At 37.4% G+C, this 13,566-nt stretch overlaps 1 protein-coding gene across 2 annotated transcripts in view; it reads right to left on the bottom strand.

The window, feature by feature from the left end:
- WTAP (WT1 associated protein) overlaps positions 1-13,566 on the bottom strand; it is a 29,655-nt gene that overhangs the window by 3,411 nt on the left and 12,678 nt on the right. Inside the window, exons 5-7 of one of the 2 annotated variants that reach the window (XR_007766317.1) lie at positions 12,291-12,418; positions 4,730-4,908; positions 4,172-4,518 (exon numbers count right to left, since the gene is read on the bottom strand). Coding sequence is in view for 1 of the 2 variants with exons in the window: in XM_050895114.1 (XP_050751071.1) it covers positions 4,730-4,908; positions 12,291-12,418 (307 nt within the window). In the remaining variant the exon portion in view is untranslated. The remainder of the gene's footprint in view (positions 1-4,171; positions 4,519-4,729; positions 4,909-12,290; positions 12,419-13,566) is intronic. The other variant, XM_050895114.1, reaches the window with a different exon arrangement.

Here is a 13,566-nt window from a genome sequence, read left to right as displayed (position 1 = left end):
GCCTCAACATAATTGTCATAGCAGAAAGTCTCCCTATAGTTACCACGTGCTGTTCCAATGCCAGTTGATCTTCTGTCGCTGTCCCATAAAGTGGAAGGCAAGTTTTATTACTGCAAATACGAATAAGCATATTGTTCTTTTTTTTTTTTGATACCAACATCTGGATTATCAGTATGCACAACCTTGCATGTGCTAATTCTCAATGGAGTTAAATATTTGATTAAAGATGTGCCTTGTAATTCAAAAGATCAAGTACTGCGTAGAAGTTACACATGTAAACTGAATTATAAACAAAAATCTTCATTTATTGTGCTAGTAAAATTTAATAATTAAATTTGGGTGAAGAGAAGAAAGTTGCTTGGGGGAAAATATTAAATCCCCTGTTCATTTTTCATAGTGACATCCATTTTTCTTTAAGAGGCTTAGACATTCTTTTGAATTCCATCCAGGTACTCTTGTTTAAAAAAATTAGATGTCTATTTTTCAACTCATTTTATATATTCGACAGTAAGATACACAATCTGTTTCATGATTTCTATGGTCAGCTTTTCCTAAGCATATCTTGCATGGTAAGGAGAAAGTAAAATGTAGTTAAAAATTGGCAGGAAATTAAGGAAGGAGTGTATTATTAATCTACTGCCTTTAGAATGACAGATTTCAGATCATGAGTAATGATCATTAGGATGTCCAGTTTCTGAAAGAAATGGGAAACAGGCAGGAAAAAAATATTTTGAACTGGCAAGATTTTCTTTACTAAATGGGTAACATCACACATCTTTAATCTTCACGATAAAAATTGCATTGTAAAGCATTATAGGAAGTAGTATGCAAATTAATATATAGGCAATACAGCTGACTCCATAAAAGAGAAAAAAATCCTTTAAGACTCTTGGTCTGCCAAAGTCAGGATAGCAACCACAAACAGTTCTCCTTTTAATAGGCTCAGCAACATAATGAAGCTGTCCTCTTTTCTACAGAAGTGTAAGCTCTGCCAAAAAAAAAAAAAAAAACCAACCCAAACTTGAACAGGTTTATTGTGAATTCAATGGCAGGACTTGTATTACTTTTCAAGACCAAGAAGGTCTTTTTTTTTTTGTTGTTGTTGTTGTTTGCTTTTAAACAAGTGACAAAGATTGAAAGAAATTTTGAGGATTAAAAAAGTAGAACAGGAAATTTTTGCTACAATTCACAGCCACGGTTCTCTCCTGCAACCAAAATACCCAACCAAAAGAATTTAAAAATAATAATTTCCTTATCAACTACCTTTAAGCATTCAAGCCTCAGACAACTTTTAAGTTCTGCCAACTCTCCCCCATTTAACATTTTCCAACTGACTCTCCCAAATCTTTCAGATGGGCTGCTCCAGAAGGAATCTGGCTGTGTAAAGTCCTGGAAGCCTGAAACTCTGCTAAAGGCAGCAACCTGTTTTCTTTCTTGATGTGATGTCCAATGCCAGGTCCTTGAAGTTTAAATTGTGCTGACCTAATACAGTCCAAGTCGCACACTTAAGATGCAAGTTTCCTTAGAGATGTTCATTCTGTGTAAAGCAGGACCACTTTGGAGATAACCAATGTGACAGATCCCAAAAGTTATTAGGCAGACATGCAATGATTTTTAGCCATTTGCAAATTCCTGTGACTGTGTTCATCATCACTACAAGTTGAAGAAGTTCACAGCGCTTAAGTCACTTAATGCTTTTCTCTTCAGAAAACGTCAACTGTAGAATTAGCAAGTACCAGTTACCTTGGAATTGGGACAATTTTAGAATCCCATTAATTTCTTCATGTTAACTCCTGCCAAAATGTAAAACATTTATTACCTGTATAGAAATTTGCATAGTTACCTATAATGCTATTTCTTCCCATCAAAATTTTTCCAGATGTCCTGAACTAGTACGGCACCAAGTAACCTCCCCTTGCAATTTACAAAAAAAAAGACAACACATGCAAGAATATAAAATCCAGTGATATTAAAATAACTCCTATTAGCTGTAAAACTAAGTTTGGCATTGTTTTCACAAATCCTCTTGAACATACATGCAACAAAACCTGTAAGAATATAAGTGGTTAAATTTCAGAAGACTAGTGTTTGTTGTACCAGGCTTACTACAAATGACATTTCTACTAATTTTTAATCCAAGTGTATACTCTATGTTTAATGATGGTTGAAATGGCTTAGCATAGCCATTCCTTTGACTACATGCCCTTTTATTTCTCCCTCCAGACATCAGCAATGATTACGCTGTACACCCTTATCTATGGTTAAGACCCAGAACTAACATCACTTAGGGTTGCCGTTAATGTTACCCTAAGAACACCAGTTAGGGATCTGAATAGAAGCATCATCTCTTTCAAAAACTAGGTCAGATGCCATGAAATAAGAGTAGTTGCATACAAGGATGGACAATTAAAGAAATTAAAAAGGGGAGGAGGGGAGGAAGGCAGGGTGGGATGCAAAGAGAGTGAAAAATCCTATAAATTCTTTACATGAGTCATCATTTCTTTACCCTTCCAGAAATAAAAATCAATAAAATCTTAACCCAGTTAATGAAGACAGCCTCAATCATTTACCAGGCAGTAACTCTAATTTTCTGTATTCCAGCTACTGCATATATGAATTATGCACATTCACACCACTGACTTAAAATTATATGATGCACATTAGGGTATGTTGTAGCTATAGAAGTAACAAAATTTTCTTTTGATACTTTTGCTTTAAAGAAAGTGGCAAGTTACTTGTCTCTTCTCAGCTGTACACACACATTTAGAGCCTGAGGACTTAACAACCAACCTGTATCTAAATGTATTAAATAATTTTCTGAACTCCAAGTTAAACAAGCAATCTGCATGGCATGCCTCTATCCACACATTATAGTGAGCTTTACAAATGGCTTGATAACACATTAACAATTTATTAATGCAAGTCTTACCTCTGTTTTGATGCTAGATCATTAAAATCTTAGATACTGCTATAGCAAAATCACTCCAGATGTATCACTTTTTAAAAGGTAAAGTTTTTCTGTAGGTTTTTCTTTTGCTGTTAAGTCATTACTCATGCAAAAAAAATACACCTGCATAAGCACACTACTCTTCAATCCCATATTAATCATCTGAAGCACAAACAGTTAAGATACTTCTGAGTTAAGATACTTCCAAGTTAAAAATATGTAATGCCATCTTAATAAAAGTCATCAAAACAGTTAGAATACATCACCTTCTGTGACAGCTGGATGTCTTTTTTTTTAATTTAAAACTGAATTTTCTAGGATCAGACTGAGTCATAAAAGGTTGCCCAACTGTTTTGAAAATCAAAACCTCAGATTACTAAATAGAACTCAATTTGCTAAGGAAAAAAACACAACACACAAATGCTATACCAAATCTGCATTTCACTTTACACACCTCAGACGTGCACTCCCAACTGTCCCGGATCGCTACTCTTGCAAGTAACTTGGGACAACAGAACAGAGGCATCAATAGAGTAGCAAAGGCTCCTTCACTGATTCCACCAAGGAAAATGCATGCATTGAAGTTTTTTTTGTTTGTTAAAATACTGACTTTGTTTTCAGAGAACGAGACAATGCAGAAATAACAACCTGTTCAATTCTCGTTCATCCCAGGAGTTTCACAATACAACAGTATAACCAGTAGTGTTCCTTGAACTATATATTACAACTATTTCAAGGCACATTTTATATAGAAGTGCAATACAAAAAACCCAGGTGTACAAAGGAATAAAAACACCCCACCAACACTGAAGACAGTTGCCATTGTGTGCCTTCTGTATCGAGCATTTGAGATCAGTTCTCCGTATAGAAGATCGAAAAATTCTCATTTCTGCATGAAAACATGCAGTGAAATACTTATCACAACCAGTTTTTCTTATACATGCTAGTTGTGATCAAATGTATATTGCTTCCAACAATTTTAAACCTGCAATTAGATAGAATGTACATTTTTGTACAGTCCTAATTTTGAGGCGTCCACGATATTACCAACCATCCAGAAAACAGTTCATTATTTAGCAACATTGACTTAAGGCTCCGTCAAGTGCTAGAGAGCCCAAAGGCTAACAGTCAAATGTGTACACTACCACTGTTGTGATATCAAATAGCGCTCTCATGGCTATTCAAAACTGGTTAGCAAGTAAACTCTTAAACAACAAAATTCACCTCATTGAGTTTTGACCCAGCAGTTCAGTGAACAAGCAGGAAGTCCACAGTCTTATTGGCAAAACTGACTTACAGTGTCTCTAAGTCACTAGGCTCAAGGTTAAGAGCGAAGCATATTCCACTTCTACATTTTACGGGAATTTTACATGTTCAATTCATGATTTATAATCTCTAGGTTCTCTCTCCTCCAAACTGTCTGTAGACACAGTATGCCACAGACTTAAGACTTCTGTTTCTCCCTCTATTTTCTTCAAATAGAACAATTTTGCAAATGTCTACATGTTCTAGAAAAGATTTTTTTTTCGAAGATGGCCATTTCTTCAGAATAGTCCGACGCCGTCAGGCCTCTGAAGCAAAGGGGGAGAAAAAAGCTGAAACACAAGGTTCATCTGGTAAGTTTTACATTAAGCATTACAAGCTGGACAGTATAAGAATGTGGCTTTTGCCTCAAAACGTCTGAGTCTTGGTGTGGAAACGAGTACTTGGCTGTCCCACCATAGCATTCTCGTAGTGGGACTGTCAGGGAAGTCTTGACTGGGGAGTATTTGTTTTGTTTACCTATCAGGCGTAAATTTCCAGGCACTCAGTTCATTTTGGGCTTGTTCCAGTTTGTCTTTAGTCTGTTCCAGTTCACCTTTCATTTTTAGGAAAAACAAGTTGATGGCTGGGTCCACCATTGTTGATCGCAGTTGGGCAACACTAGGCTGCTGGACTTGCTTGAGGTACTGAATCTGATTCTGCATAAAATAAGGAAAAAGCCTGTTATTCATACATTAAATAAAATTTTAAAGTCATTTAGATACAAATAAAAATAGTTATTCCAAAGATAACATCAAGGAAGCTTGCCTTCTTTCAACACTGTAACCTGAAAAAGGCAGGATAAAAAAAATCACTTTTGCCCACTTGCGCCCTATCAATGTGCATATTTACCCAATCCCCCATCCCACCACCCACCAAGCTTAAACTTTCAAGGCCAATTTCCCCCCCCCCGCTTCAAATTTTTTTCTACATGTCAGTTTACATTTGCCAAAGCAATGACTGGAGCATTAGAATGCTCCCTTTCTTTTATATCTGCCTGCACTCTTTTGGGGGGGGTGTATATACAAAGAGTTATCTGCTTAAAACAGATAGCTAATTTCCATGTAAATTAAAGTTATTATGGAACATTACAGCTAATACTGACGAGTAATATCTTTAAGCAACTACTAAAAAGGGTTTTACAAACTTCTAAGGTTTTTTGCAAATGCGATAATCGCTTGTGATGCAAGTTTGTGTATTTATTTTTTAAACAAAATAATTTAGAAATATTAACATCAATTAAACAGATTTTGGTTGGATTTGATTCTCTTGCAATCAAAGAGAATGGCAACAAGCCAAAAGATTTACAGTTTTATAATTTATAACCACAGAAGACTTACAATACAGTCAAAATTTCAGAAGTAACTGTAAGAGGATTCCTTTTAAATGTAGCATTAATTAGTCAAAACTCATATTTAAATAGGATTAACTTTTTGAAAGTTTCTTATATTTTAATCCCATCACAGCAGACGATCTTAAAATGTACTAAACAGTATGTGTTCAGAATTCAGCTAATCACTAAAATCACATCAGCCTACACAGAGCGTGTTCATTCTTAAGTTCAATTTATTGTGCTCCCTCTATCACACACATTTCTTCATCAGCAAGAGGTGAAGAAAATTACATGAGATTAAAAAAGAAACATTAACTGAAAGTTGGGGGTTTTGCCTCCTGCTGCACACACAATCCTGCAACCAGACCTGACGGCAACAGAGTTCCACTGACAAACAGTGCAAGGCATCACCAGCAAAATGGAGGGAAAGAGTCTCCCCTCCACACTTTGCTTTACTTGGGACAAAAGCAGCACAGTCAAAAGCACTGTCAGTTTAACCATTTTCCTGTATATACAGTTACTCTGTTACGGGGTCTTTACACAGCAATGGTGAAGAGAAAGTATAAGTACAAACATTTACCTTAAAAATGTGCAGTAGTGACCTCAGTCACTTCTTGACTGAGGACAATACATGTTTTAATTTATATATTGTTAAGTAGCAACAATTCTTGGATTTTACTTCAAATAAGTGATTTCAAAGTTATTTCAATAACTGAAACATTTCCATTGACTTCACATTAATTTGATATTATCAAAATAAAAATATTTAGCTACTTGCAAAAAAACCCTGAAACAGCCATCATACTTTATGTTTTAAATAGACAAACATTTATGTGTCCAGAAAGAAATATAATGGGAATAAAGCACTGCATAAAAATATTTTCAAGAAATAAAGCACTCAAGAACCCACCTACAAGCATTACTTAGAAACAGGAAATCCAAATTAAGATTATGCTAACACTTCTTGGATGGCATTTTACCCCCACGGCTCCTTTGCCTCACTGAATGCACAAAATGTTGCTCACTGAATAAAGATCTATTTAATTTATTGTTATTGATAGATCTTTTCTATTCACTCAACTTTCTGATGCTTGCACTACTGGAAGTATTTCAGCAACCTGTCAATTCTTTGTGAGGGCTAGCACTAGTAGAGGGTGAAACAGCTAGCTTAACAGATGTCTGCACACATACAGACACTCCAGCTGGCAACGTATTCCAGGAATATAATTATGCTACAGCAACATGGTTCCCAATCTATTTTTAGACAGGCATCATTGACAAAAAAAAAAAAAAAGACCATGTTCCTTCTCTTACCTAGGCCCAGCTCCCTCCCTCTTCTACTGCCACCCTAAGAACTGTAACAGATTCCTTGGATCAGTAGCACAAAGAATTGCTGCCACCTGCTCCTCACTCATGCCAGAAATGCACTAGAACACTCAAGAGGACTCAGCTGATTCTGTCCAATGTCAGTTATTTAACAGTCTCATTTGGGTTTCTCTAGCTCATGCTCCTAGGCCAAGCAGAGAGCACTTGCATAGGCTCCACATAACACCTCAACTGTCATTCCTAAAACAGTAGTCTAGAAAGAATTTACTTAAGCCCAAAACCCCTTGCTCTTTCCCTCCTCCAACTTACAAGACCATTTATTCCTCCAGTTTTTCCAACTCAGGTTTTCTCCATCCCTCCACAAGTACTTTCTCCAGTTATAACTCCAGAGTTCTCACCTGTCAGGCTTTTCATTCACCCAGACCTAGCAACACCCCCCCAATATGACCCACTCCCAAAGCAAGCCGATAGCTCTTAACCCTTCTGCCTACTTCCTTAATCCACTCTTCTTCCTGCTTAGCCAGTTCAAGCCTCCCATTCTTGCTCCCTCTAACCACTCTCTGGTACGTGCCTCCTCCCATTGATATTCCAGGTGGTAAGGGGTGGGGAGCAGAAGAGTTTGGCTCCATTCAGGGCCAACTTCAGGCTAGAGCTGAATATACTGGAATAGTCATGTCCAATGCCAGACCCCAGGACATGCCCTCTCTAACACCCAAAATGCCTACTGGCTCTTCATATTCCCAAACACGAAAGCACACATTAGCCAGTATTTTTCAAAAGCCCATCAGATGGACAAATAGGGATGAATTTTCACAAACAGAATAAAAACCTTGGTATCAGCTTTCCCTCTGCTCTAACCCAAGGCAGGAGAACACTGAAAGTAGTCTATTTAGAGGACATCAGGCTGTGTAGGGTTTTGTTTGGGTGGATTTTTTTTTTTTTGTTAAGACAGTGTCATGGTTTAACCCCAGCCAGCAACTAAGCACCACGCAGCCGCTTCCCCCTCCCAGTGGGGTGAGGAGGAGGGGAAAAAAAAAAAAAGTAAAACTCATGGGTTGAGATAAGAACAGTTTAATAACTAAGTAAAATAAAATATAATACTAACTAATAATAATATAATAATAATTGTAATGAAAAGGAATATAAAAAAACCCAAACAACACCCAAGAAAAGACAGGTGATGCACAATGCAACTGCTCACCACCCGCTGACTGATGCCCCAGCAGCGATCCACCCCTCCCGGCCAACTCCCCCCAGTTTATATACTGGGCATGATGTTCCATGGTATGGAATACCCCTTTGGCTAGTTCAGGTCAGCTGCCCCAGCTATGCTCCCTCCCAGCTTCTTGCACACCTGCTTGCTGGCAGAGCATGGGAAACTGAAAAGTCCTTGGCTTAAGACAAGCACTACTTAGCAACAACTAAAACATCAGCATTCTATCAAATCAACAGTATTCTCACACTAAATCCAAAACACAGCACTATACCAGCTACTAAGAAGAAAATTAACTCTATCCCAGCCAAAACCAGGACAGACAGACAATAACATTTTCAACCCCTCTGCTTCTCACATATTCTTGGAAACAGCTGAATCCTTTCAGCTGAAGTTGTCCAAACATATCCACAAAGAACAGACCCTCTGACATGAAGAATTTAACAAAACAGAACACAGGTGCTTAACAGAAAATGTAAGCAATCTAAATAAGTACAACTATATGTCCTTATAAGGAGGAGGAAGGAAGAAAATGCATAATGAAGAAGAGAAAAAACACAACAGAGCTGTATCCTAAACCAAAAGTAGGTTAAGACTAATGACTATCTAGGTACTATAGTCCAACTGCCCCCACAGGAAGCTTCCACTCATTGTTATCTGTTCCATGGAAAACCTATTTGAGTAGCAAATACTTCCAAATGCCTGTCTGCTTATTGACCTACAGTAGCTGTGCAGTAGCTCGGGACAGGTTAAGGCCTTTCCCTGAAGCAGCAATAACTTCATCACCACCTCTGCCAGAAATAAAGCTTTATACAGAAACAGTAGCCAATACCTTACCCGCACTTCCCTAACAGCAGCAACCTCTTTCAGGGGGTTGTTCCTGCTAGTGGGAAGGCAGCTCAAGGCTGCTGCCGACAATAGGGCACATGAGGTATTACACACCTAAACTTCAATCTAGCCCTTCAGTTAGCCACCCTAAACTACACAGAGCAGTCTGCAACACCAGTCACACTCGCGGTAAGCTCCTAGCTCAAAAGAAACCCATATATTCTGCTGCTAGACTTGGCACAGAGCATGAGAAAGAATGGAGTATGCACTCAACTACCATCTTGTTTCTTGAAAAAGAGTACTGAAACAGAATCAGGACAATGATTCTGCTACTCTGACATGCGCACCTACGCTTTCAAGATGATGACTGGTGACTTTTATAAGCTGAAGTAGGTTTTGTCGTGTTTTATCTTTTTAAAAGAAGGGTACAAATTAAAACAGCAACTAAGACAAAGTCTATCACACCCTATTTTAAAAGGGAGCTAGTATATTTTAACTAGCAAGGTGTTCTACACATCAGTAACCAGAAAACTCACTTATATCTTTGTCAACTACTACCATTTGAATATGGTATGGTATTTTTAAGTTTTTATCCATTTAAATTTGAATGTGACCTGAATGTGATAAGTTTGTAAGTATAAAACATGTCCCCAAAATACTTTAAGAGTAATATGAACAATAAGTATTATATGGTAAATATTAATCTGTAGTTTTCAAGAAAATTGACACCATAGATGCTCAGTCTCTCTCGTTAAGATGTGACAGAAAACATTAAAGGCTTACATATAAATAACTGTCACTGGTATATTTTACATGTAAATAGGGATTATAAAAAATGGTTAACTATGCTAAAAATAAAGAAAAGTTATTTTATGGACTAAAAATTAGACATGTCAATGGTGAATAGTTTTTGTTCATTTATGAAATGATTTAGCAACCTATAGCTTAGCTTTGCATCTCATCTAACATCATTTATTTTGCTGTTACTTTACTGAAAAAAATACTAATAATACAAAGCCAAGCAGTCCTCCAGAGCTTCATGAAACTACATGCATTTAAACTTGAAAACACTTTAAAGTGCCAATGTCTCCATTATAGCTTTTACCCCCTTCTTCAAGGATGCATCTTCCTACCTCCATGCAGTATGGAGGAGATTACATCCTTGATGTTATTCATGTGTCAATACCTGGAAAAATATAAGCCACTGGATGGGTGCGTGGGTGTTTATTTTTTGTTTCTTTTTGGTGGGTTGTTCCCTCCCCGCCCCCCCCCCCCCCCCTTTTTAAGTACACTGAAATTAACAAAAGCTCTTCAGAAGCTCTTCTGAACAGATGTTCTGGAAAGCCTATGCATCACAGCTATAAACATCTATAACAAAGTGCAGCCAAAAATCCTATAGTCTTCATGATCTTGTCAAAACTCATAGTCTTAGATACTTGAAATTTTTGTCTAACTCATTCTTTTAGAAATAGGAAGAAAGGTGAAAATAGTACACACAAATTTGGTTTTGGTGAAAAACTTACATTTCTTTTTATTTTTTTAGTATTTATTGTTTCAGCTGTATGCTCAGAAGTTCAAAAGAAAAAAAAACTTTTATTACTGCTGTCCCTCATAGCAGAATTTATCAGTAAAACTAACAAGAGAAGCAGGATCAATACAGTAGTCTTACTACCAGGGAAGTGTTGCAGTATAGTACCAGAACAGATCTTCATGAGCATCCTGGGCTGCATGAGGAGGAGTGCTGCCAACAGGTCGAGGGAGGTGATCCTGCCTCTCCACTTGGCACTGGTGAGATATCTGGAGTACTGGGTCCAGTTCTGGGCTCCCCAGTACAAGAGAGACATGGACATATCAGGGTGACACCAACGAAGGGCCATGAAGATGACTAAGGGGTTGGAGCATCTGACATACAAGCAGAGGCTGAGAGCGTTAGGGCCGCTCAGCCTGGAGAAGAGAAGGCTCAGGGGGATCTTATCAATGTGCATAAATACCTGATGGGGGGAGTAAAGAAGGCAGAGCCAGGCTCTTTCCAGTGGTGCCCACTGAAAGCACAGAAGGCAATGGACACAAATTGAAACACAGGAAATTCCACTTAAACATAAAATGCTTTTTGCTGTGACAGTGGTTGAACACTGGCACAGGTCACCCAGAGAGGTTTTGGAGTCTCCATTTTAGGAGATGCTCAAAACCCAACTGTGCAGTCCTTACTCACCCGGTCCAACTGACCCTGCTCTCAGCAGGCAGGTTGGACTAGACAAACTGCAAGTCCCTTCCAACCTCAGTGATTCTGTGATTAATTTTTTGCCACTGCAAAGTAAGCTTTACTCCCTCTTTTTTTTCTCTTCACACCAGTGCTTACTATGAACGAAAGTCATCTTATGATCTTAAGAACAGTGAAAATAATGTGTACAGAGCTAAGTTTCACACTACTATACCTGACGGCTCTAAAAACCTACAGGAAAAAGGAAAGGAAGCCTAAGGAAATAACAGAGGAAAGCTACAATACTAGTTACTAGTTTTGCACAGAGCTTGTTTTTTCATAAGAGAAGCTCTCAGGAGCATATTACAGAAACTAGCAATAAGAAAGTTTTTACAATCTCCTCTCAGGAACTGCCAAATTGAAGCAGCAGATGAAAATTATGTTAAGAAGGTAATCCAAAAAAGATATAAAGTCCAAAAGTGGTAGAAGATAAGTTTCAAGAAACCAAAACTAAACACAGAAGAAAAAGTCACAGAAAACCCATAGAAATAAAGGAGAGAGAAATAGAAATAGCAACAAAAAAAGTATTCAGTACAAAGAACATTAGAAACCCTGAGAAGCAGGTCTGCCAAATTTCAAGAACAACTTCCTCTGAGGAAGTCAGTAGCTCTTTCCCATACCTAGCCAAATGGATATGGAAGCTTACAAATACCTTGTTATCCAAGCTGAACATAAATATCAGTCTAAAACCTCCTAAATGAAACCCAGTAAACAAAATCTTATCCTTACGTTTCAGTTTTTTCCTGCATCCAATGATAGTGAGAAGTAACGTTTTTGGTAAATATGCACAATTCACAAATGCTAGAATAAGCATGGCTCATGCAAGAATTAGCTGGTTCTGAAGCAAAAGCCCTTCCAAGCACAATTGCTACAGAAAATCAACTGAAATAACTAATATTTAAAAAGTAAACTTTAAGAAGTGATCTTTACTAATTCAGTGAAAGTTTAAGCGCCCTGCCATTTCTTTAAGCACAGGAAATGTGATGCTATAGATATAGGAAAAACATCACACATGGGTACTGGCTCAAAAGCTGATATTCCTGTAACAGTCTGAAAACACTTATCCTGTCTAAATACTCACAGTACACTCTTGCATCTCCTGTTCCTTAGTTGCCAGCCTCATCACCAGAATATTTTCTCTTCGGGCAGACTCTTGCTGTTGCTGTTTCAACTTCTCTTCAGATTCTCTCAATCCCGTCACATCATTAGCTAATACAAAGTAATAACACACAAAAAGCATGTGTTTTATAGCATCCTTTCATGAACAGTTTTTAAAGACAGCTAAAAGAATCTAAAACCCAAATTCATAAATAGCAAGAGAGTCATAAATAAGCCTGACTATAAGAAGCATAACTATAACAAACATAAATAAGAAAAATCAAAATATCATTAAGTATTAGAAAAGCTTGACAACAGTTAGTTTTAAATACATCTTTCTGATCCTTCCTTAAGACTTACCAAACTTTTGAAAAATGTTTCCATGTTTATATAGGAAATAAATTGCTTGCTTAACCAACTACTATTGCAATTTGCAGTCTGAAACTCAGGAAGTTGGAACTGTCCTGATATCTATAAGAAATGCTGAGGCCAGGGTGGGGGAGGGGGGAAGTTTACACTCTGGCAAAAAACAATCCACAGTCTGTAAAACAGTGCTATTTGTGGTCCATCCTCAAACTGGTCTCAACACTCCATGAGTAAACAGTAAGACATTCGAGAATTTCAGAAATGGCAGTTCAGTCACAACTAGAATTCTTCTGATCGATGAACATTTATGAAAGTTTATATATGAAATATGAGAGAAGGCAGCACAGCAGCACATTTCCAAATTAGGAACATGTGCAAGCAGCCTGATACAAACAGTATACATTCACTCTGCTACTTGTCATGTATAAAATGATGGAAAGTTGGAATAATTAAGATTTTTATTTTTTCTAATTACTGGAGAATGATCGGCTGTAAATGTAAACTAAAAACATGACAGATTGCTTCAGGACAATTATTTCTAAGTAATTCTTCGCAGATAATTCAGTAATACTGATTACTACAGCTGATTACTACAGCCTATATTAGAGTTTCCAAAACTGAGAAACTGAGAATGTTAAAACAACTTATTTATCTTTGTTAGGACAGTTTGAGACTAGAACGAAATCAATTGCTTACATTTCCTCTACTTTAGTCTCTCCAAAACTCAAACATTATGTGGCAGCAGCAGAAGAGGGATGTAACAACAGAGAAAAGAGAGAGGACATCCATTTGGACTGACAGAAAAATACCCTTCAAACTCAGTGGTACTAAGTCTTTAAGTATTTAGACTGAAAAGGTGAGTGGAAAACAGGAAAGAGCCCATCTCTAGCTGC

This window comes from Gymnogyps californianus, chromosome 3 (genome assembly GCF_018139145.2).
Source record: "Gymnogyps californianus isolate 813 chromosome 3, ASM1813914v2, whole genome shotgun sequence".
Lineage (NCBI taxonomy): Eukaryota > Metazoa > Chordata > Aves > Accipitriformes > Cathartidae > Gymnogyps > Gymnogyps californianus.
This window is presented reverse-complemented; position numbering and strand designations above follow the sequence as displayed.